Below are 24,636 nucleotides of genomic sequence, written 5' to 3' on the forward strand. Positions count from 1 at the left end.
ATGAACCCGTTTGGGAAATGTAGTGGATTGGATGTTGGAGGTATGTAATAATAAATATAATGCATTACCTAGTAGTTTTACCTAATTTAAAATGGATTTCTACACCCAAAAGAGGAAAAATAATTTTCCTTTACTTCAGAGCAAATTTCCAAATAATAATTATGTAGTGAAGAAAGAGAAAAGAAAATAAGCATTGTAAAAGTTATAGTCCTAATGTGTGCAAGTGGATTGTTTGCCTGTAGCCATTGCTCTTTTACATACTGAGAACAACTTGCTTTTATTTCATATGTTGTTTTAAATTGTTTTCTTTTGAGTGATGAAATAGACTTTAATAATGAATAGATTTCTAAGGCCAGAAGAGATGCATTGTGACATAATCTCATGCATAACACAGACCACAGAACTTCCTTGAATTAATTCCTGCTTAAGTCCAGTAATTCTGACTGAAATAAAACATACATTCTAGAAAAGCATTTAATCTTTGTTTAAAATGTATGTTAATGAAAAAGTCATTGTGACACTGTGACATTTGATGAGCTGTTATAATGGTTAATTACCTTCATCATTAAAATTTGAACCTTGTTTCTCATCTGAATTTGTTTAAATTTAAATTCCAGCCATCAGACCTTATTTCACTGCTATATTAAAGAGTTTTCTATTATCAAATGTATATTCCCCATGTAAGTAATTGCAGACTAATCAAATCAGTTTTTAAGATTTTGTTTGATAAACTAAATAGATTGATCAGTTTGAGTTCTATCAGCCATGTTTTCCAATAAGATAAACAATCTGTGGATCTTCTGCATTCTTCTCGATTTTTTTAGCACGCTTCTGGCAGCATAAACATCAAAATTAGAGAGACAATATTCCACTTGGAGTTGTATAAAAAACTTCTTCCCTCTTCCTATACAATATTCCCCTGTTTATACATCCAAAGATTATATTAACCCTTTCAGCCACAGTAGCAGACCGGGAAACTCATGTTCAACTAATTACCTACCATGGTTTCTCCATCCTGTCAGTATAGTTTGGATTCACTTTTCCTAGATGACTTGATAGCTAGCCATATCAACATGGCTTCTGTTTTCATTGTGCCTGGTTTACTAGATGATCCAGATTATATCAATGACTTCTTTTCTTTATTACTTTTCTCCTCAATCTCTGTGTCAACAGTTAACTGATCAATAATGATTTTGTTTTTTCTTTTATGTGACTGATAAAATACTTTATATACTTATGTGTATCAATGAAATGCCTAGAGTAGGACTTCTTGTGCCTGATGTTACACATACACAAAAAAAAGAGAAAGCCCTTGACCCAAAGGCTAGGGTCAGAAGTTGCACATAAACTGGTTTAAATGATTAGAGACTGGTTTAAACTGTAATAGAACCAAAGTTCAGTGCACTTAAGCTACTTTCAAAATGGCCAAAACCATTTTAAGATAAACCTGGTTGGATGCAGTATCAGACTGAACTGATTTAGGTCAAATCAGTTTATACAACTTCTGCCCCAGACCCCTTCTGGGTTCAAGTTAACACATAATCCTCCCAGTAACCCAGGATGCTTTGCAGCCCTGGGCTGTGCTGTCTGTTCCGGTGCAGCAGGGATGGCTCCACCCCTCTGCTACCTAGCTGGAGCATTATCACTACTCAAGCTGGCTGAGAAAGGGGTGCAGTGGGAAACGTGGCTCTAAACACTAGCCAGGGTCTGCCTGGCAGGGGCAGAGCAGCCCCACACATTCCTTTCCCCTCCTCCCCGCTCAAGTGGAGAGGTGGGGGATGTGACCAGACACTGGCCAGGCTGGCAAGTTGAGGTGGAGGTGAGGGAAAGGGATTTGAAGTCCCTCCCCTGCCCAAAAGGGACTCCAGCCAGGGTCTGTAGGCAGGGGTGAAGCAGCTCTTCAAGTGGGGAGCAGGGGAAAAGCCAGGCAGACCCTGGCTGGGGTCCCGTATAGTAGTGGGGAGGGTTAACCCCCCTTCACTGGTTCCAGAACAGACCCAGGGCTTGCCTTGGAAGGTGGGGAGCAGCCCCTGCCATGCTTCTGCCCCACATTCCCCAGTTGAGAGGGGGAGGGCAGCCCTTGCCAGGGTTTTCTCCCTCACTCGAGCAGAGAGTGGAAACATGCCCCAGCCCAGGGCTGGCATGCAGAGGCGGGGAGGTAGAGATGCTTGAGCTTTCCTCCCTCCCAGCCTGACCGTGCAAGCCCTGGGATGGGATGTGGCCGTGACCCTCCTCCACTGGAGTGAGTAGCGAGGCAGGGAAAAAGCCTGGCAGGGGCTGCTCCCCCACCCAAGCAAACCCCAACTGGGGTCTAGGACCAAGGAGGGCGTGTAATGGCCATGTCCCCTGATCTCCACTTAAGGGGTGGAGGCAAAAGCTTGGTATAGGCTGCCCCCACCCCCCACCAGACAGACCCCAGCTGGGGTCCCCTGCAGGCCAGGGTTGGGGTTTAAAGCCCCCTGCCCCCCTCTCAGCATGGTGGTTTAGAACAGGACTAGGGAGCAGGGGAAAAGCTAGTAGGCATTCCCCCACCCCAGACAGACCTGGGCTGGAGTCCCATGTTGGTCAGGGAGTGGGGTTTAAAGCCCCTTTTCCTGTGGCCTCAGCATGCTGGCCACAAGCTGGGTCCTGGCCACACCCCCTCCACTCAAGCTGGGAGGCAGGTGGGAAGCCTTGGAGGGCTTCTCTCCTCCCTTCCCCTTGGCAGTCTAGAAGGCATGCTCTAGCACCCCCCAGGTTCTGGCTTAAGTCACTGCAGGCACGTGGCTGCATTTTCGGAATCAGAAGTGAATGTCTGTTCACTTGCTTATCTGGTCAATCTACGCAGTTTAGACTAACCTGCAAAGATTGAATCAATTCAGCCTCCGGCTTTTGACTGCCTGTACTTAACCAAAGTTTACAGTCGTAAGTATAACAAAGTTGAGTCAAGAACCGATCTTTATGAGATGGCATTAAATCATATATATTTGGCAAAATTTCATCATTTACAATTACATTTGCCTGTTATGTTGATGTTATGTACTACAAATTTGTATCCTACAAATTTCTTAATCAAACTATAGTGAGACACCAAATCATACACCTTACAGAAGGCAAGAGTAATAGTATTGATGTAATCTAATTAATCATCCAAACATGTAATGTTGTAAAGGGATAAAGTTAAAAATATTTGCTTAGGCCCATGTTGACTGGCAGTAGCTATATTACTGAGGTTCAGTTCCTTATTAATTTTGTCCTGTATTAGTCTTTCCATTATTTTATTTTATTTAATATCATGACAACCTCCACAACAAGCCTCAAATCCTAAAATGCACTGCCATTCCTAAATTATATACCCAGAATCTCTGACAATGCATTGCAAATGGACAGTGTTTTCCTTGCAAATATGCAATCATACCTCTTTGCTCTAATTTATTTAGACATTACTGGGGTCTTCTGAAGTGGATATATTTGTTCAGAAATCTGTAAGTAATAGAGGGTATGGAACAAGAAAGTATATTGGCTTAAATTTAAAGGAATGCATAATTTCTATGTCCAGTCTACCACACAGTACTTGGAAGCTAAATCAAGGCAGTTTACCCCTGAATGAAACTACTAAATAGCATGATTTAGTTGGCATAAAACAGACGCATGTAATAGTCAAAATGGAGTAACTGATGACTGTAAGCCACCCCTCCTCATCTTTTCAGTTCAGCACATCATTGTCAGTCCATACCAGTAAATTTTCTTGAAGAGCCCAATCCAACAGCCCTTACTTACCTGATGGGATACAACTTGCTCCTTCAGTCTAAAGATAATTGGTAGCTTCAGCTATTATTGCCAAAAAAATCCACAGGCACACATGCAGTATTCTATATGCATATTGCAGAGCAGTGCTGGAACTGAAGTTTAGTTACATGTTTGCATAACAGCTATGAAATGATATTTTGTTGTATAAAGTAGCTTGATAAATAAAGAGCATGCTGTCAGAAGACTCAGAGATAACTAGAACCCTTACTCCAAACAGCAGCAAATAGGAGCAGAGATAGGGATGACCTCTGTATGAAAAGTCTCTTCCATTCACCCAGCTAGGACAAGATAACTTTTTTTGCCTTGTGGGAAGCAGCTGCAGGCACATGCTGTTACAACAACTACTCCTCAGAGTCTAAACAAACTTCAGATCCAACTAACATTGCAAGCAACAACAGCATACATGTAAGCCAGACATGCCACTCAAGTCTGTTGCTGAAATGTGAAATCTAGGGTACTATGTGACTATCTCTCTACAAAATTATATTCAGCATCATTAAGGGATTTTGCCTAGTTGCCCTACATCAGTACAGGAGGATGGGTTCCTAGAGCCTCATCCTTCCTTATGGAAAAGATTTAGGTTGGACTCAATAGAACTAATAGAGAACCTTGGAAAAAATGCAACTGAATAAATATGTATGGTGGGATTTTCAAAAGGTATTCAGCATTGGCCTAACTGCTTCTACTGGAGTGGATGAATTTTTAACCATGACTCCAATAAAAAGAGTGAGGGAGGAATGGAAATCAGGCAAATGTAGAGTTTATTTCTGAGAGACAGTTCAGAAGCTTATCAGAAGCCAAAGAGACACATAGATCGGACTGTTTTCAGGTTCAGGCCATTATTTTTTAATCTTTACCCATGGCAAAGGTTCTGTTTTTTGTATGCATCCCTGAATAAATGGGAACACAGCCAAACTATTCCAGAAGGTGATCCAAGAGTTAGTGCAACAATATCTGGTCGTAAGTTTTTCCAAAGATTTTACATCAGAAAATGCTGCTCTGACAGCATTGAAATATTTAATTAAATCACATAGATTTTTGTAGCCTCCTGCTTAAATCATGGAACCATAAGAAACTTGTTTTTTTGAAATTTGTTTGAAATGAACTTCCTTTGAAATGTTATTTCAAATATTTTACATGATTTCATGACCTGCCACTAAGAATTGGGCATAGAATGATATGACATCCTATTTTCTAGAAACAAGGTTTATTTTCTTTATTTTTTAATGAAACAGTAAGTATGACACTGAACAAGAACAGAAACATTCTCAGCATACAAATGAAAGGTGCAGCTGTCTTCAATATCCTAAAAGAATGGTTCCAGTAAGGACAATAAAACTAAGAACCTATAATGACAAAAATTATTAAAAGCAAAAAGTAAATTCAATTTTAATCCAAAATGAATTTTTAAAGTTTTCTGATTTTTTTTTGAACTTCCATTTCATGGGAATTTTTAAAAATTTAGTTGAATTGCCTTGATTTGGAGTGAAGACAAATTTGAATTTTCAGCCATGTTTCTACCATATCCAGTTATTTTGGGTCACAATCCTCCCCTTATTCTTTTCTTCAGGTTAAAGTGAGAAAATAATTAACTCCACTCAGTGAAAGGGTGCATTTTATTAACCCAAGTGTGCTAGCCAGTAGGGCTGTGCAAAGCTTCAGTTGCTGATTCAATTTGGCAGAAATTCAGCCCAATTCGGTCGCCAAATCTCTGAATCCGAATCGAATCAGGAGACCCTTTAACCCTCTGCATCAATTCAGAGAGATTCGATGATTCTGACATAGACACAGCTTTAAATGTTTTTTCTACATACTTCAAAGTACCAGGCAACTCGTGAACAATGAGATGATGGTGCGGATGGAGCATGCCATAGGAGTGTGGGTGGGTCCCCAGTGTGCTTGGCACTGGACCCAGAAATGGACCAGAAGCACTTCCGGTTCACTTCTGGGTCCACTGCGGAGCACGCAGGGGACCCCCACCCTCCGGCTTGATGACTGGTGCCTCCTGAGTCTGGGGGGGCACCTGGGGTCTCCCACAGCTGATCACTGAGCTGGAGGGGTACAGGGGGCTGGGGCTCCCATGTGCTTAGTGATAGACCTGGAAATGGATCAGAAGTACTTCCGGTCCACTTTCAGGTCCACCGCCGAACACGTGGGGAGCTTCCCCACACTCCAGTGGGATGCTCCATCTGCCCTACCATCTCAGTGATCATGAGCCACACTTGGAACTTTGAGGCATGTAGAAAAAACATTTAAAGCTGTGTGTATGGCCAAATCACTGATTCTCCAAATCAGCATTGAATCTTCAGATTCGGATTCGGCCGAACTGAATCGGGACAGTGAACCAAATCAACAAATCGATTCACTGTCCCCTGAATCTGGCCAAATCCAAATCTGAATTGAATATGGCCCACTTTGCACACTTCGACTAGCCAGGTCCATTGACCAGCATCGGTTGCTAGCAGAAGCAAGGCTCCACAGCTCCTTCTTGTTCCTCTTTATTCTTGTCTACTTGTAAGCTGAAGTCTGCCTCCTCAAATGCAGGCATGTGCAGTTTGTGTGCTACCGGATTTCCCAGTAGCAAACCCCACCCCACTAAAGTTAGTGCTGGGTCATGTCTACATGTGCAGTAATGTGATTTAACTAATTGGACCTAAATTTGATACCTGCATTTGCCGGTATCAAATTAATGCATGATTACCCTAATTTAGCCATTTTTAATATGCATTAAGGGCACACACATGTAGATGTATGCCCAAAATGCACATTAAATTAGCCTAATGAGCATTAACGCAGCTCATGTAGATGTGTCCTATGAGACTATATTAGATGTAAGGAGTAATGAACATAATTCTCATTACAATCAATTTTGGAGTGAGGCATTTAATAGCCTTACGTGCCAAGTGGATAAATCACTGATTCTCAAATTCTCAGTCTGAGTACTAAGTGAAGCTACTTTGCACTGCTACTATTGTGGATTTTGAGTGGCAGGATAGCCTACTCTCTACTTCACCCTTGCCAATAGAGACATTCTATTAAACTGCTTATCCAATTAGGACTTGGTTTTACATGGTTGTAGTTAAAATTACCTCCTTTGGATGTTTTGTGAGAGAAGGCACCACTCCTAAAGCTCAAAGAATTGCTCACTGATTGCTACCACATTTCTCATTCTTTATTTATGTATGTATATATATATAAATCCTGTAACTCTTAAATTATTTCAAGTCTAACAAAAATAATTTTTGGATATTAAAAAAACCCAAAGATGTGAAATCAGACTATTCCCAATAATTCTCCTAGAATCAAACCTTTGAGGTTGTAGCCTTCTGGGTTTTGTTCAGAAACATTCAGTAACGAGTCTGAAGTTATGGAAAAAACCCTCTGCTCTTTTTCATGTTTAAGACTAATGGCCTAGTCCTGAATGGTTAATAGAAAATTACTTGAAACTGGATGCTCAGCATCTCCTAGAAAATGCATAATGGCCTGCAGATTTGGTTCATAATTTAGGTGCCCCAAGATTCAAGCTTTTGTCATAGCAAACCAGACTAAAGGTTTATCTTAATGGGATATAGTAATGTTGTTATAAGAATAAAGTTTATTGTGGTTCTGCTCTTTATAGGGATCTCACTTTCTTTGGATCTTTTCCTTTAAGACAGTTCTGTCTGCTCTGAGTAAGCTAGTGCACAGCTCTCTCAGCAGTCAAAAAATACCTGCAGGAGAGAACTCTTTATGCCAAGAGAAATTATCCGAGCTGGTATCCTCTCTAAAGGATCATCATACTTGGTTTCGTGAGGAACATACGTTACAAGAAGCATTTAAATTATTAAATTTGAAAATGTTCACAAGAAAACAATATCACTAATCTTTCATTTTGTCCAATATTAAGGATTATTGAAAAAGACCAGCCTGTACTTAAAAAGGAAAATGTTGCCATATTTGGAAGAAAAAAAGAAGTACAACTATGAGTTTGCTACATCCACTTCATTTCATGGGGTGCAAAATATTGTCCGAACCCCGAGCAAGATGCGCAAGGTGGTATGGATGCTAGTGGTCATGGGCTCCCTTGTCATCGTCACTTGGCAAGTCTACAATCGCTTCATCTATTATTTGAGTTGGCCAACCACAACTTCAGTGGTAGTTCAGTATGTGGAAAATATTGAATTCCCTGCTGTGACTTTTTGTAACTTGAACAGGTAAAACACTTTTTAGTGCATCATAAATATGGAATAATAGATTTAAATGTCTCTTGTTAAAAAAGTATTGTCATTCTGAAGTACATCTATTCAAATTGATGGAATATTAGGGGTGCAAATAGGGTGACAATTTTCACTAGATCTGGCCACAGAAAGTGGTTTATAGCCATGACCAAACAAGTTAATGGCTGCAGACAGTTTAAAAAATGGTTGATCTGGTGAAAATCTGAACCCTCATTGCATGAGGGGTCAGATGACATTTCAAAACATAGTGACATATATAACTTTTGTCTGTCCTGCCTCCCAGCCTTGAGTTCAGTCTGGGGGCTGGCTTTTCAGCTCCTACTGGAAGGTGGAATGAGTGTATTGGAACCCCCCCCCCCCCACCGGGGGGGGGGGGGGCTCCAAATCACCTACCCCACCCTCCAGTGCTAGAGAACCCCTAAAATGAGATCCTTCTCATCCCTTTCCCCCCTCCCATTCTGAAAGAGGGACAGGCTAGGAGAGAGGAGGGGCTGTTGCTGAAGGAAACCAGCTGCAGGCTCCCAGCCAGTAGCTAGAGTCCCCCTCCCCCAGAACCAACAATGAACTACTGTTTGGTCCAGGGGGATCGTTGTAACTCAGACCACTTCCTGCAATGTGTTCTCAGTTACAGCAGGCAGCTGCACTTCTGGTCCATATCCTAAACTGACTGCATATGGTCAGTTTTCAACATGCTTGGTAGGAATTTTGCTGCATGATTTTAAATGGAAATGAATAAACACCAGAAGCTCCTGAACAAAACTTTAAGTATTTTACTGCACTGAGAGAAAAAAACTTGATCATCTAATCATACAAGTAGAGGCACAATCTTTTGGAAGAAAATAATCTGAGTAACATGTTCTCATTGTCATTACTCAATTCTGGAACACCTTCCCTCTTGGAACCCACCAGAGCCCAAGCCTGGACATCTTTTGGAAGCACTGTAAGACCTTTCTACATGGGCAAGCATTTAGCAAAGGAAACTAGGCTGGGTTATTGTTTAGTGGGCTTCTGTTTTATGTTTTCTCCTCTTCTATAAGCATTGTTTTCTGTTTTATAAGTTATTCTGTTCTCTTGTAAGCAGTCCTGAGCCTCTCCTGGGAAGGGAGGCATATAAATCAAAGAAATACCATTTTTTTTCTTGCATATAATGTCCCCAGATCAAATACATACCTTGTTTTTGGAAAGCAGAATGTAGAAATTATTTTTTCCAGAGTCATGGTCTGAAGCTGGCTTTTCCATGAAGAGACAGTGCTGCCAGTTTCTTTCCAGGATGGCAAGCAGGAGGGATGGCATCCAATGTTAACCTTTTCATAGCAGCTCTCAAATTGGAAAGAGTTTTCAGCTGTTCATTTGGCAGCTCAGCCAAAAACTGTTGCCAATTTGAAAGCAGCTATGAAAAGAGTAATATTGGACTTACCACTCCTTGCTACCTTAGACAATCTGGCAGCCATCCTTCAGCACTCTCTCTCCATACTTCCATTCCAGCAAAGAAAAATCAGCCTCCCTGCTTAAGACATGTACCCCAATTTGGGAGAACTGATTTTTGAGAAAAAGGTGTGTGTAGTACACAAGTAAATATAGTAAATAAGATAATGAGAGCTTGGTCTTAAAGGAGCTCTTCAATGAGTCTATGTAAAATATTTACCTGAAAAAAATTAAGGATCGGATTTTTGTTTGTGCTTCGTTTCAGCAGAGATAACAGACATGTATTATAACTGCTTTAGGATCTCTGATGCCTGTATCAGTCATACCATATGAAAAAAATACACTATTTGATCAGCAGGATATATAGTACCATGTATAACTACAGAACCACCAATATATTTTGCTTAAGGGTGCTCAATCTGGTTATTCCTTTCCAGTCAATTCAGAGACACACTTCTGCACTGAAATTTGCAAGCCTTACAGGCTCAATTTAGGAACCTAAATATGAATTTGGAAGCTTAAAAATCAGGTTACTTCTATTTAGAATTACTGAGGTCCTGCTTTTCCCATTGGCATCAACAGATTGGTACTCATTCAACACTTCTGAATGTCAAGATACTTTTCTTTAGGAAGTATAAATAACTCTCCCCTGAGGATTCCAATCTGAACATAAACCTTTTAGAATTGTTTAAAGTGAAATTTATATCCATATCTCCATATATATATCTCCATACACACACAGGTGTGTGTGTGTATAATTTTTTATATTTAACTCAGATTCAGCTGAAAAATATTAAAGTAGTGTAATGAACCTGCAAGCTCATTAGTATAGCAACTGTCTTGAAATCTGTGTAGTTTGCCCACATTTTACTATCAAGAAAGATATGTTTTGATCTCTCCATCTCTCACCAGTAGAATGAGCCACAGGTGCGATCCCCCAACCCGTTGGACATACTTGGTCCTTAGTCCTTCCCGCAAGGAAAACCTCTGTGACAGAATATACACTGCCAATAATAGAAGTCTATTTGGCTATGATAGGCAATACATTATTGTAGCTAAAACGGCAGAATGTTATGGGTAGTCAACACTCAACTATTCAGTGTGGGGCAGCTGGACACAATAAAATGACAATTTGCTTCTACACCCATCTGTTCCTGACAATTTATATATTTCTGTTTTTAGTAAGAAGCATTTCTTTTTGAGAAACAAAGCCAACCATGCACATGGTTGTTTTCAAAAGCATAGTTAAAACTATGTGGACAGAAGTAGTCACAGAATATTGTGGAATTGCAAAAGGGGACCTTTATACAGATCTTCTGATATTTTAGGCATCCAAGATACATTTTGATATATAGAAATTGACATAAAATGGTAATTCCATGACAACATTACATAGGAATAGTTTACTGGTTTTTGTTCAACATACTGAATTCAAATCCATCATAACACTTCAATAAATCCCCAATTTGCATCATTATTAGGTGTTCCTTTACCATTTTATGAAAGCATGTGATATACAATGCATTTTCGGTTAAACCTTTATCCCAATCACATTTTAGAAGATTTTCAAAGTGTTTATAGGCATTAGATTCACCTTAGATTTATGCCACCTTTTACCACCAATCACCAGGCACAGAGCTCCTGAGGAAGGATAAGCAACATGGTTTGAATTCCAGTTCCCACGGCTATGTAAGCCCCTTTGGCTGAGAGACTTCTGCAGATAGACAAAGGGGCAGGCTGCCCAAGTGATGGCACTAGAATTCTCTGGTTCTCTGGTTCAGTTCCTTCCATCATGCCTCCTAGCCTGACATCTGCCTGTGACAACTGACAACTTTCTGTCAGTTCTACCAACAGATATACTTAGTGGTTGCTTCAGATGGCCAGTCTGTGGTTTTAAAAAGAGGTGGGACGAAGTAGAGGGGCAGAGTTTGGTTTCACTTGTTTTAACTCAAGTACCCATTTCTAGGCCAACAGTAAACCTGTGTTTATAAAAACGAAAAGTGTATTTGCTAAAAGCGCATCTTGCTCTACCTGCAGATTGTCTCTATAGTTGCCCAAAGAGTTCAAAACTACACTTCTAAATTATATTTCCTTCTTATAGGTTCCAAATCCAAGCAGTAGCCAACCTCAACATCATTTATTTTCTCTGGAGCATTGTATCTGGAGTTCTTCGTGCATTTGCTCTGGATGACAAACTATCTCAGGACCTAAATGATTTCTTGAATGGAAACCAAAACTTCAGCATTAAAGAGTTTACAAAGAATAATGGATTTTTTCTCAACAACAGTACTTTATTAGAATGTGATTTTTTTGGAAAGCCATGTTACCCAGAGGTAATAGTTTTTACTTTATTGTAATGGTAACAGTGGAATTAAAAACTCTCTAAAAATAAGGGCTGAATCTTCACACGCGCCTAGAACTGCAGCACATTGAGCCAGGTTGGAAAAGCCCTGTTGGCAGACGGTCCGGAGGTCAGCCTGCCAAACCAAGGGTGTTCCAACCTGGCTCAAAGTGCTGCAGAGGGGTTGGCTAGGGCACAAGGGTGCTTCAGTGCGAGTCTAGCCAGCAGACACCCCCATATTGAAGCACCCTCATGCTTCAGCCAAGCGCATCAGCATCTACACGTGCATTGCTATGTACAAAAAAAAACTCTGCAGCAGGATAGTACTTTTATTTACAAGTACTATCCTGCTGCAGGGTTAATTAGTTACCTGCAGTCTAATAGGGCTGCACCTGTAGATGCAGAGATGTTTACTGCAAAGCTAATTAGGCAATTCCACAGTAAACATTTCATGTAGATATGTCCAATGACTGTTAAATTTTTGGTGACAATACACCCTTAAAACCATTGAACAAATGGGCAAGTAGTACACCATACTGGTCTACGGTAGTACAACTTCATACATTCCCTTGAAACAGATAGAAACTACTTCACAAGTATCACCTACTCGAAATTATATTACTAAGTGAACACTAATTTCCTCAAGTCCTGGACTTAATAAGGAAGAAGACAGTAGGACCTTACAGAAAATTATTCTAAGCAACCAAAATCATTTAGTGGATAGTTAAATTATTTCTTTTGGTGAATTCCATATGTTTGTTTCCATAGAAAGGATTTCATTCTTGATTAAATTCTGTAGGACTATTCCACCAGTGATTTGTGTGTTCACCTACTATAGTCATAAATATACATCAACAGATAATTTAGGCAATCTAGGCCATAAAGCATTCCATAATCCCCAAAATAGATTGAGGTTATCTGGTTTCTTTTTGTTTTCTACTTTTATTGTTATAGGACTTCGAACATGTTTTCACTGAGTATGGAAACTGCTTTACTTTTAACCACATTGATCTTCCAGCAAAGAGAAGAGTGAGTGTCTCTGGAAGAGGCCTAAGTTTAATTTTTGACATCAAACAGGTATAGATATGATAATAATCTTACATTATATATTCATATAATACATATTCAAGGTGAAAAAGGCTACTATAAGCATTATTCTGTCCTGCATAACATGGGCAACAATTTCATCAATTAATTGCTGGGTTAAGACCAAAATTACTGCCTGAAGGATATCACATCTTTAAGAAAGATGTCCAATCTTGATTTGAATAAATTTTGAATGGAAAATTCACCATATTTCCCAGTAAATTCCCAAGCTATTTTTACCAGTAACTGTATGAAATCAGTAAGTGATGGTCGTCTTTGAACTAAAGAACTCTATTTGAACTTCAAGATGTTGTTCTCCACTTTATTCCCTGTTTTAACTGACCCTCCAAGATTTAGATCCTAAGGCAACAAAGGAAATAGAAATTACTTTGTTTTTCTGCCTTTCTTTAATTGCCAGAGGAGATGTGTCACCTGCTTAAACCTCATCACCAAATGAGGTTTAAATTCAAGCAAAATGCTTTTTTGACTTGAAATAAAGCTAAATGTCATAATGTAAATACCACGTCGTGACACTGCTTTTCTAAGGAATTTGTTTTGTATCAGGCACTCTTCACTGATGACCCTTCCCTGGGTTTTATTGATGCTGGTATAATTTACGTTATCCATTCACCTAAAGAACCTCCACGGTTTGATGGCTTGGGCCTGTCCACACCAGTAGGCATGCATGCCCACGTTGCAATCCGCCAACTAAAGGTAAGCTATTTGTGTGATGAAGTATCAGTCTCTCTCTGAAATTTAAAGTACATTTTTACTCTGAAAAATTACAACAGACATTTTAAAAGTTTGGTATGAATTATGCTTCAATGACTTGCACAATAATTTTTTTTCCAGAGTCCAAATCATACTGTATTAGAACGTAGGGAACTTATCACATCTGAGCTGTTTTGTGCATATATTCCACCTGGCAATAAGTGGAAGCCAAACCAAGGCAACTCAAGCAGTTCTTTTATTCCAGAGTAGGTAGCTTCCAGCTACCACAATATATAGAAGACATGCAAAACAGTCACCATAGATTAGCTGATGCACTGTAAATCTTTATTCCTTCCTTATAATTGGGTATAAATTGCAGTAGCATAACTAAGGATGCCAGTCTGAAGGATTCATGATTGGGAGTGTGGAAGGGGAAGTGCCAAATGGCAGGCCCCAGGGAGCCCATGTCACCACACCAGTGGCCTGTGTTCAGGCAGTTTTGTACTACTGGAGCAGCAGCCTACACTGCCACAGCAGCCCCCATACAAAGAGGCAAGCTCTTGGCACCCTGCTCTCTGGTCCTTGGTATGCACATACATGCACAAACAGATGCACCCACACACATACATACACCCTGCCCCATACCAGATAAATGATTTATGTTCTTTCTTCATCCAGAGGCAAAATAACCAAAAACTAAAGCTGGACCATTCCCTTGCCACAGAACATAGGATCTGACCTTGGAATATCAAGTTTCTGAAATGTTTCAGAAACACTTCCCTAGAACTCTCTCTAGAGGGGATTTCTGCAACATGAAATCAATTACCTGTGAAATCAATTACCTGTGTACACACCATAGGTTTTAATCCTCAGTAAGTTAAGTAGGTTTATAAAATTTAAACTTTTGAAGCATCGCATCCGTGTTTGCACGCACTAGGTTTTCAAATGAATTAAGCTTTGGAGCATCGCATCTGTGTTTGCACGCACTAGGTTTTCAAATGAATTAAGCCCGATCCCCGGTCAGCGCCGCAGGAGAGCGGATGGTCCAGCACTGCACCCCCGGTCCAGGGTCCTCCACCCACCCCATGCCTGTGCCCTACCACACAGCTGTGGAAGCAGGGAGATGGCAAACCACACAAGAAAAAAAAAATGGAAGCAATTTGAAAACAAAAGCAATTTAAAGGGGTGAACTACAAAGAAGTCACAGCGCCTTTTGGTGGACAGAGTGGCTCATTACACGTCTTTGAGTGCCTTTGTGTGTGCATGCAATGAATCCATGGATGCAACACTTTCATTCCCGGTGAGCCAAACTCAACTACAAGGATTTTTAGTTTAATGCACCAGAAAAACTTTTAAAATGTGTGGAAAACCCACTCATGCAAACAGTCACGCAGTTGCATTGCAAGAAAGGACAAAAAATGTGGCATGTAGAAAGGCCCCTAGTTTCTTTGTACAGCCCTACTGAAATCCAATTCTGTAGGGCTGTCTACATTGTAAGGTTGTACAAGAGAATCAAGACCCAAGAGAACAGATATTAAACATACACACATTTTGTTATTAACCTCAGATTTAACTCATAGCAATTCAACTTTAATTCAGTTAATATTTTAGTATAAACTGAACATAGTGTTTTATTAACAAACTTTGCATTTAAAATAGTATTAAAGCATTCTACTTTACTATTTTCTATTCAAGACAGTTATCCAAGAATACCCTTGGGGAGAGTGCAATCCTAATATCAAACTTCAGTATCACAATATCTACAGCACCTATGGATGTGTACAGGAATGCAAGGCCCATTACATACAGGACTGGTGTGGATGTTTGCCATTCATGCTTCCAGGTACTTCTTGGACAACGTTACACATGTGGTACAAAGTGATTCATGGATCTTCAAACAAAGATGGACTTCAAACTTTTACTTTCACTTAGAAAGCTATATCATTCTCTGAAAGTCCTTGGCACAACTAGACTTAATTGAGAATTTTAAATTATTCTCGTCAAACTTTGACCTTTCAGTGGTCAAATATTCAAAATATTTGTTTAGCCCTAACCATCTGGTCAGCATTTCTTAATGTTGTCATCTGAACCCCAAATGAACATCCAAGTCTATATCAGAGTGCATGAAATTGGTCATCTTAAACTTGACCCCAGAAGAACTTTGAGCTAAAACCATAAAATGTCTTTTCTGCCATTATGTGCATTCTTCACTGCTCAACTTTTAGGCAACTAGCTCCTACAACCCTGAGTTAGGAGCTCAAGTTCAATTCACAAGAAGCTAGGTACCTAAAAAAGGATCCACAAAAAACAGGGTATGTATGTGCCCAGAAAACAGAACAGATGTAGAGACACAACTAACGTATTTTACTCTTATTTTCCAAGATTTATTCAACTGTACTTTATTATATTAAGTCATGTAGTATTAGTAATAATACAATATTGGGCAATATGTGCTCTCAGGTGCACCAGTGAAATGTGGAAAAGTCTGTAGATTTCAATTATTACATTTTACTTGTACTAGTACCCCAAGAGCAGAATTTTCACTTTTATGAAATAGCTGAATACAGGAATAGATTACCTGATTAATTGTTATTTTGCTTTTAAAGGAAATGGAACAGAATGTGACCTACTAAAATCTTACAAATGTGTTTCTCCTGCATTATGTAAGTAACAACTGACTTATTAATGCCTTTCTATTCTTTAACTTCATTTAAGTAAATCAGAGGACTCCAACCAAATGCCAGAAAGTAGCTAGAATTCAAGGCTGATCTAGTTATTAATTACAACTTACGATTTTAACATTTTCAGTTCTTATCATATCCATGTTCATTTAGTTATACTATTTCCATGAATCCCTGTGCATTTGGAAAATGCAAATAAGGTAGTCAGTTGTAACTTTCTATTTGTGGGAAGCTTTCATGGGTCTTGTACATTACTGTTATGTTTCCAGCAACTGCATTTTAATACATTTTTCATGGGTAACTACACAATGATGGTATATTTAGATGTTATTTTTACAAACTTTACATGCTTTTTGTAGAACAAAGCATCCTATTCCAACAGATGATTCCTCAAAATGGCCTTGAGGCAGGAAAGAAAACCTTTTCACTGCCACAGGTTCTGCACTCTTTCTAAGGTCTAGACAAACATCTACACTGATGCGATTTACACCAGGGCTTACCGATGACCAGATATTGCAGGGTATCCACTGGCAGTAGACACTATCATTGCACCTCACAACTAAGAGGCAGAAGCGCAGATTTGCCTATAGCAAACAAATACCCTGGCAGAGCTCTGGACTCACTTTTATACTGCTGTAACTTAGAATGTAGTTTTACCTCTCATCTTTTTTCTAGAATATTCTACAGCAGATTGAAGTAAATTATACTGCATGTCACCCATATAGACAAACCACATGTATATAAGCCCTTATATAGTCAGATTAGGGTTCAATATGACTACTCTTACCTGCACATAAGCTTTGCCTTTTTGATTATTAATAGCAACTGCTACTTTCAATTAATAGGCCTGGAAAAAAATAACAAATATTGTTTTAATCCTTCTAGGAATATTCATAAGAGGAAGTGTAAATACATTTCAGAGTTAGCCCATTCCTTATTACTTCACTAAACACCAGCCTGTAAATGGAATCTTGTTTCTCTTTGGTTCTATATTTGTGAAATTTTATAAAAGCAATTCATTTCTATGTGCAAATGATCAATATACAGGTGATTTAAAAAATGTTAGCCACACTTATAAAATGAATCATCCTACTGACTTTGTGGCCCTCTACACATGCAGCTACAGATGTAATGAGATCTAACGTGCAATCCACAAAATTACACTTCCTCCTATGCTGTGTTCCCTGGCTTCTGAGATCTAGCTGGATCCCAGCACCCAACATCTGTAGTTGCAGGACTCTGGGTCCCTGTGGTGCTGGGACCCAGAGTTGGCAGCTGCTGGGGCTAACAATCCCCTCAGTTGTCAGACTCCCAACCCCAGCTGGGTATCAGGCACTTCTGTGGCTGGGAGCTCTGTCAGGTGATGGGGCTCCCAGCTGTAGGGGAGACCCTGCTACATGTGCAAATTAAAGTTAGATAGCAACCAACTATAAAGTTATTCCACGTTTTTAAGGTCAAACTTTATAGCTGGTTTGGAACTTTTTATGGCATGATTGTGACTTTGCAGGTGTAGCTGGTCCCAAGGTAAGAGCACAATGAATCAATTATGTAATGCCTGTACCATGTGGAGGAGGCCTTCATTTTAAATCATGAGTTGATGAATCATTTCTCTTCAACTCTATAAATTCAGTTCAGAATTTTTAAAGCTGTTTTCCAAAAGAATGTAGGTGTAAGAAAAAGTCAATTAGATTAACTTTGGGCTTCCTGGTCTCAAATATGTGCAGTGTTCAAATGAAATATAGAATGAGTTTTGTCATGAGTCTTAGGCAGTGATTAGTTCCATAAGGTTCATATCCTTGACCTTTGAGAGTTGAGATATTACTCAACTCTCAAGGGTAGGTATATTATTCAGTGGGTGCATCTACACGTGCAGCATTACTGTGCAGTAACTTAAGCGGCAAACTTCTAACTATGGCAATTTATGCAGACTTGGGCGTAAATTTGCTACCTGAATCATGCAGATAGCAAATTTACACTGAGTAGTTACTGCGCAGTAAGGCATGTGTGAACTCCTTACTGCACAGTAACCTTGTTTGTGTGGAATGACTTGAGACTAACTTTAATTTCAAGTCTATCCATACACAGCTTTACTGCACTGTAATGCCTGCATGTGTAGACGCCAACATAAAAGTCACTTACTGCACAGTAAGCTACTGCTCAGTAAATGCATGTGTAGACACCCAGTAGATATATGGGGGGAAGTATTTCAACTACCTTCAAAGAAAGTCTGTTGGGGGAGGAGGAGTTAAACCCTGTTATACTTTGTGACTAGATCCAAAAATGTCTAATGCATTTCAGTGCTAAGCAGACATCTAACATGGCAAACTTCTAGATGCTAACATTCCAGGACAGAATACAGAACCCTGAGGTAGGTATTGGTACCTGGAATTCTTATACAATATATGCAGAGGGTTTGGTACTTCTGAACAGAACCCAAAACAATCAGCAGGCTTATCAGGGAGAGGACAGGGCATCATTAAATCCCACCCTTTTGGGAGGCCTGGGTACCTTTCAGAGAAGCACCTCCCTCTATGCGGGATTCACATTTTAGAACCCTCTCCTGAAGGTAAACACCTACACAGTTTCAAAAGAAAAGATAAATTAAGAAACAAAAAGCAGACTTCACATATTTATTTTAAAATATAGGATACTGAAAGCATGATATCAGTTTCCTTTATATGTTAAGGTAGTGACCAGAGTACTCAGGACATAGGGTACCAATGCTCAATTTCCTTCTCTGCCTGAGAGGATTCAATCCCACAGCTCCCACCTCCCTGTAGAGTGCCCTAACCATCAAATATGGGGTAGAAGGAAGATAGAGAACTCTCTAGCCCCATTAAAGTTTTTCCACTTTTGTAGAAAAAAATTTGAACTTATGTGACAAACTTCCCCCCAAATATCTACTGGGTGTGAAATACTTCCCCACAAATATCTACTGGGTGTGTCTACACATGCATTTACAGAGCAGTAGCTTACTGTGCAGTAAGTGACTTTTATGTTGGCGTCTACACATGCAGGCATTACAGTGCAGTAACGCTGTGTATGGATTGACTTGAAACTAAAGTTAGTCTCAAGTCATTCCACACAAACAAGGTTACTGCGCAGTAAGGAGTTTACACATGCCTTACTGCGCAGTAACTACTCAGTGTAAATTTGCTATCTGCATGATTCAGGTAGCAAATTTACGCCCAAGTCTGCATAAATTGCCATAGTTAGAAGTGTGTCACACAAGTTCAAATTTTAGGGAAATGTGAGAGAGGAAGAGGAGACAGTAAGTATGCCTATGTATGCAATTTACACCAGCTTAAATTTACTGTGCAGTAAGCAGAAATAGGCTGGTGTCTACACATGCAGGCATTAAAGCTCATTAATGTTAGTCCCAAGTCAGTCCACACAGTGTTACTGTGCAGTAAGGTGTCTACATGTGCGTTACTGGGCAGTAACTAATCAGGTGCAAGTTTGATACCTGCATGATGCAGGTATCAAATTTACACTAAAGTCAGCATAAGTCGCTATATTTTCTGTGCAGTACAGACATGCACGTGTAGATGTGCACCTGTTCTGCATAGTCATTTTGGTTACTACACAGCAAATGGGCACGTGTAGACACACCCTGTGTGTCCCAAAGATGCATTTAGGACACTAATCTTGAAAGGGAAAGGAATGAGTTCCTCTGTGCATTTTATGTGAATCATACAAATATAAGGCTGGAAGTGACGTCAAGAAGTCACTTCGTCCAACTCCCTACTTAAAGCAGGATCATCCCCATCTAAACGGTCTCATCCAAGTTTTTGTCTTAACCACTCATAAAAACTTCCAGGTGCACATCTACACATGCTATTAATGCGAAACAATAAACTCCGATGCATATTGCACTGGAGTTTATTGCTCCCAGGTACTGTGTTTACATGTGCATTCAGAAGCACAGCACATTTTGCTGAGTCAGAGCAGTCCCAGTTGGCATCAGGTCCAAGGGGTCAGCCTGCCAGCCTGGGGCTGCTCAAACCTGGCTCAATGTCTTGTGAAGGGACGGACTGGGGCAGGAGTGTGCTCTAGTGCAGGGCTAGTCAGCAGGCAGCCCTTCACTGAAGTACCCTAGTGCCCCAGCGAGCCTCATCAATATCTACATGTGCATTGCTGGGCACAAAAGATAGTACTTGTATTTACAAGTATTAACCTACAGCAGTATTTATTAGTTTCCTGAGACCTAATAGGGCCGCATCTGTAGATGCAGAAATTTTACTGTGGAGCTAATTAGGCAGTTCCATAGTAAACATTTTGTGTAGGTGCACCTATGGAGCAAAATCCTACAACCTGTATAAGTGATCTGTTCCAGTGTTTAACTACCCTCATAGTTAATACGAGTCCTTCCTAATAAAATATTTAAGGGGAACACAGTAGACTGTTGAACAAAGGCAAACTTTTAAAAATCCTGTCTACATGAATTATGATTGCGTTTCTATAAACTTATTTGTTATAACATTTACTACCCTATCAATGGGATTTTACTGAGTGCCACAATGATCAAATAGATGCAAATATCTGTGACTTGTAATACTAGTGGAACAAGCAAGAAAGCATCCAAGAGTCAAGAATAGATTTCATCCATGGACAAAAATATGACACATACACAGAACTGTCAAACCTAGAACACTGATGCAAATCCAGAAAAGCGGTAGGATAACTCCCAGAATCAAAAGGCATGAGTTTCATTAACAGTCCCACTGCTAATATTCTGCTTTGTTTTGAGAAGTTGAAAAAGCTGGCCCTTCAGCTTTGGGTGGCTCATTTCTATTTCTATGAAATAAGAGTGACATTAATTCCTCTTTGTAAGATAAACTGAGACCCTCAGGTGAAGAGTCACATGCAAGATCATTATTATCATCATTTCTGAAATTCCCTTTGAATGAAAGAGAGAGATGATAAATGATATGGTTCTCATACTGATTCATTTGCTTAAAATTTCAGATAACATAGATATACTGGGATTGTGTACAGTAGGCACCCACAATTCCACTTGCCCTGTCCCTTGTGAAGAAACAGATTATCCTTCCACAGTCACCTACTCAAGTTTTGCAAGTGAAAAAGCCTTAAAATTCCTTTCTACCAAACTGAAGAAAAGTCCAGATTACATCAGGTAATCTTATTTATATTTATTGTATGTTATCAGAAAACCTTGGATGATTTACGGGTGTCATCTTTATTATTTAATTTACTGTGTCTAACTTTAATATGAATACATTTCAGTAAGATAAGATTTTACTTTGCATATAAGAACACAATCTGCAATAAGTGTGGGATATTTTTACAAAAGGAACTGGTAGAGAAACAATATTTTATTAATTTACATCTTTTGCTATATGGGTACTACTAGGAAGCACATTGTCCTCCTTCCACCCTCATACTACTATGTAATTTGAAAGCCTTTTTCCATATAGCCATAAAGAGAAGTGCAATGGATGTGAAACCAGTCCCGAACCATTAAGAGAAAATTTCCAGTTACAATACTGAAATCTTAGTCCTGTTGCGGCTGAAGATAATTAATTGTACAAATCTACTCTGCAAAGGATGCATTTATTTTCTTAAGGGGAAGAGATTAGAAACATTTTGAAAGAGTTACCTTGCACAAATCCAAAAGATGACAATGATTTGCAGAAAGTAACACCTGGAAAACGTCAGGTCAGTCTAGCAAAAAGGTCTTTAAACCAGCCTATACATCTGTGTTTACATCTGTAAACACAACAAGAAATCATGTAAGTGTAGTTATGTGCACAAAATTAAAATATGCTCATAAAAACTGGTTTCAACAATTGGACTTCAAAATATGTGAATCACTGAAGTTTTTGAAAATGTTGAACTATTTTCCTCTTCAAACTATAGCTCTATAAATGCTTAAATGTGTTTTTAAGTAGACACAGACCACACAAGCATTATGCAAATCCAGTTTTGTTTTGTTTTTTTAAACATTTTAATAATTTGGTGCCCCTGAGAATTCTAGGACAACATTATTATTTATTTCACTTTGTCAATTGTTTTATTATTTGTAAACATCACACAGCTCAGTAATTACTCAATTAAGCAGGCAAAAATACATAAAATTCTTCTGTTACCAAGTCTTTAGCCAATAGGAATCAAGCAAATATATTAATGAGTACATATAATAAATTACCAAATCTGGGGATATATTGATTTCTGAAGATGTAAAAAGGGTAAAGTTAGCTATTTACTTCTTTATTCTAGCAAAATACAACAGAAGCACCTTGATAATATTAATAGGATCCATCATATGTCTAATGAATGGTTACATCCATTTACCAAATATCTCTAATGGTTACGTCCACTTACGAGATGTAATATGCAGATTAAAACGATCACTAACAAAACTGAAATATAAAAAGTTGGAGACAGAAAATACTTTATTTTCATAAATGAGTGCATGAGTTGCATTGTGCTATTATACCAAGAGCCTGTAGTTTGGGCTTTCCACAAAAATTATAATCGTGACCATATTTGGGTTTTAACACATTCTTTTGTTGAATGAAAAGTGGAATTCTTTTCTATTCTTTTCTGTGTTCTCATCCCCAAAATTTATGGAAAGAGCTTTTATATTCTGCATAGCTTTCCAAGAACTCCATATAGTATATGTGTGGAATCTCTGTCTAACAGTAGTACCAGAGGGTCAGATTTGCACTAAGCAGTGCTTCATGTCCCCAGTCTACAAAGACTTACACAAATATGTGCTTAGTTTTACACACTGGGAATAAATCCATTGAAGCCAATGGGATTACTGGCAGAAGATAAGGTTAAATATATTAAAAAAAAAAATCTGCAGGATTAGGCCTCATCTGGCCAGTGAAATTCACAATGGTTCTAAATATGCAGAGGGGTACTGAGGATGCATAACGATTCAACCATGCACCACATGGTGATGTTCAGCTCCTCTTGCTGCTATAGTGAAGGATCACTGGTATTTCTACTTTAAGCCTCCTACTTTTCCAAGGGTGTGGAAATAAGGTCCCATAATGTGGTCTCACTACAAATATTTCAGTATATATGATTGTTTTAAAATTATATCTAGTCTGCCATTCCACACACATTTTTTAAACAAAGAAATTGCTAAAATGTAATGCAACTGCTGAAGTCTTAACTAGCAAACAAACACATATAGGTAACCCTGTCTATCCTAACTTGTTTTTACTAACACTAAGATCTGACCCTGTAATGAACCATTATGGATTTACACTTTAGTAGACTTCACTACTAGTAAATCACACTTTTACCCTATCTCTCTTTGAGCATGACCATCAGCATCCTATAGCCATTTTTCCAGCATGAATTTCTAACTAAAACCAATGATAGAAGAGTGGCAGACCCGATTTATATTGTATGTATTTTTTCATTAGGCAGAATCTTGTACATATTGACATTAACTATCAAGATCTGAACTACAAAATGACACAGCAGCAGAAGGCCCTGACTGTATCCGAGTTGCTTGGTGAGTGGTCTCAGATTAATTTTTAATTAAACCAGAACAAAACTGTTCATTTTCCAGCCACAGTCTGGACAAGTTTCTAATTGCCTAATTATTCCACCAGCAGCAGTTACTTTTGGTCCCAGAACTCACTTTCTAGACAGACTATACTGCAGTGATTTATACACATACAATACCTAATGAATTACTACTCCTCGCTAAACACTTCTTACTTTAGATAAATACTACACAGTGGCTATGTTGGGTTGCTTATTTCATTCTGTTTAAGAACTATATTAATCTTTTCTTGTGAAGATTTTTTTAACGGATTTAATGTTTTCCCTTAGAATGTCAGATTATGTGCATTACACATATTTAACACTTGAACCCAACAATGGGTGGCTGGCTTCCTAGACTAAACCAAATTCTTGGCTGACATATGTTTATTTCCTTGTTACAGCTGAAGTTGGTGGCCAACTTGGATTATTTTGTGGTGCCAGTATGATTACAATCATAGAACTTGTTGAGTATATTTTCACTAACTTCTGTTGGATGTGCATCTTTCTTCTACTGAAAGCACCAGAAATACCCCAATGGAGCATCCCAACTCAGAACCAGATAGCTAAGAAGGGAATACAAGAATGCTGAAAGCTTTACTTTTGACAACCTAACATGCCCCTCTGTAAATTGCCTTTGTTTTTAAGATACTAAAGGACTTTTGGTATTTAGCCTGAATTGTGACTATTCACTCCTTGAATTTTATTATTTATACGCAACATATTTGAATAATGAAAAAATGGTCATTAGAAAGTCTCTATTTCCTTCTCTTATAATGACATATGTAAATTTTACCTACCCCAAAATGCATTTTAAAGAATTAATATATATTTTTAGTGGCTACGCAATTGATGTAAG

At 38.9% G+C, this 24,636-nt stretch overlaps 1 protein-coding gene across 1 annotated transcript; it reads left to right on the forward strand.

The window, feature by feature from the left end:
- ASIC5 (acid sensing ion channel subunit family member 5) lies at nt 1-24,369 on the forward strand. Its single transcript, XM_006037980.1, has 10 exons — nt 1-40; nt 7,676-7,982; nt 11,533-11,764; nt 12,727-12,849; nt 13,423-13,572; nt 15,265-15,412; nt 16,176-16,232; nt 21,219-21,387; nt 23,654-23,745; nt 24,182-24,369. The coding sequence occupies exons 1-10, from the start codon at nt 1-3 to the stop codon at nt 24,367-24,369; spliced, it is 1,506 nt and encodes a 501-aa protein (XP_006038042.1).
- The last annotated feature ends 267 nt before the right edge of the window (nt 24,370-24,636 follow it).

This window comes from Alligator sinensis, unplaced genomic scaffold, assembly GCF_000455745.1.
Source record: "Alligator sinensis unplaced genomic scaffold, ASM45574v1 scaffold478_1, whole genome shotgun sequence".
Taxonomy (NCBI): domain Eukaryota; kingdom Metazoa; phylum Chordata; order Crocodylia; family Alligatoridae; genus Alligator; species Alligator sinensis.

Excerpts from the sequence above, each read along its gene's own strand:
- ASIC5 (XM_006037980.1), top strand. The coding sequence starts at position 1 with ATGAACCCGTTTGGGAAATGTAGTGGATTGGATGTTGGAG. Across the intron at positions 11,765-12,726 it reads GAAAGCCATGTTACCCAGAG|GACTTCGAACATGTTTTCAC; the intron begins GTAATAGTTTTT and ends TTATTGTTATAG. Across the intron at positions 15,413-16,175 it reads TTTGCCATTCATGCTTCCAG|GAAATGGAACAGAATGTGAC; the intron begins GTACTTCTTGGA and ends TTGCTTTTAAAG.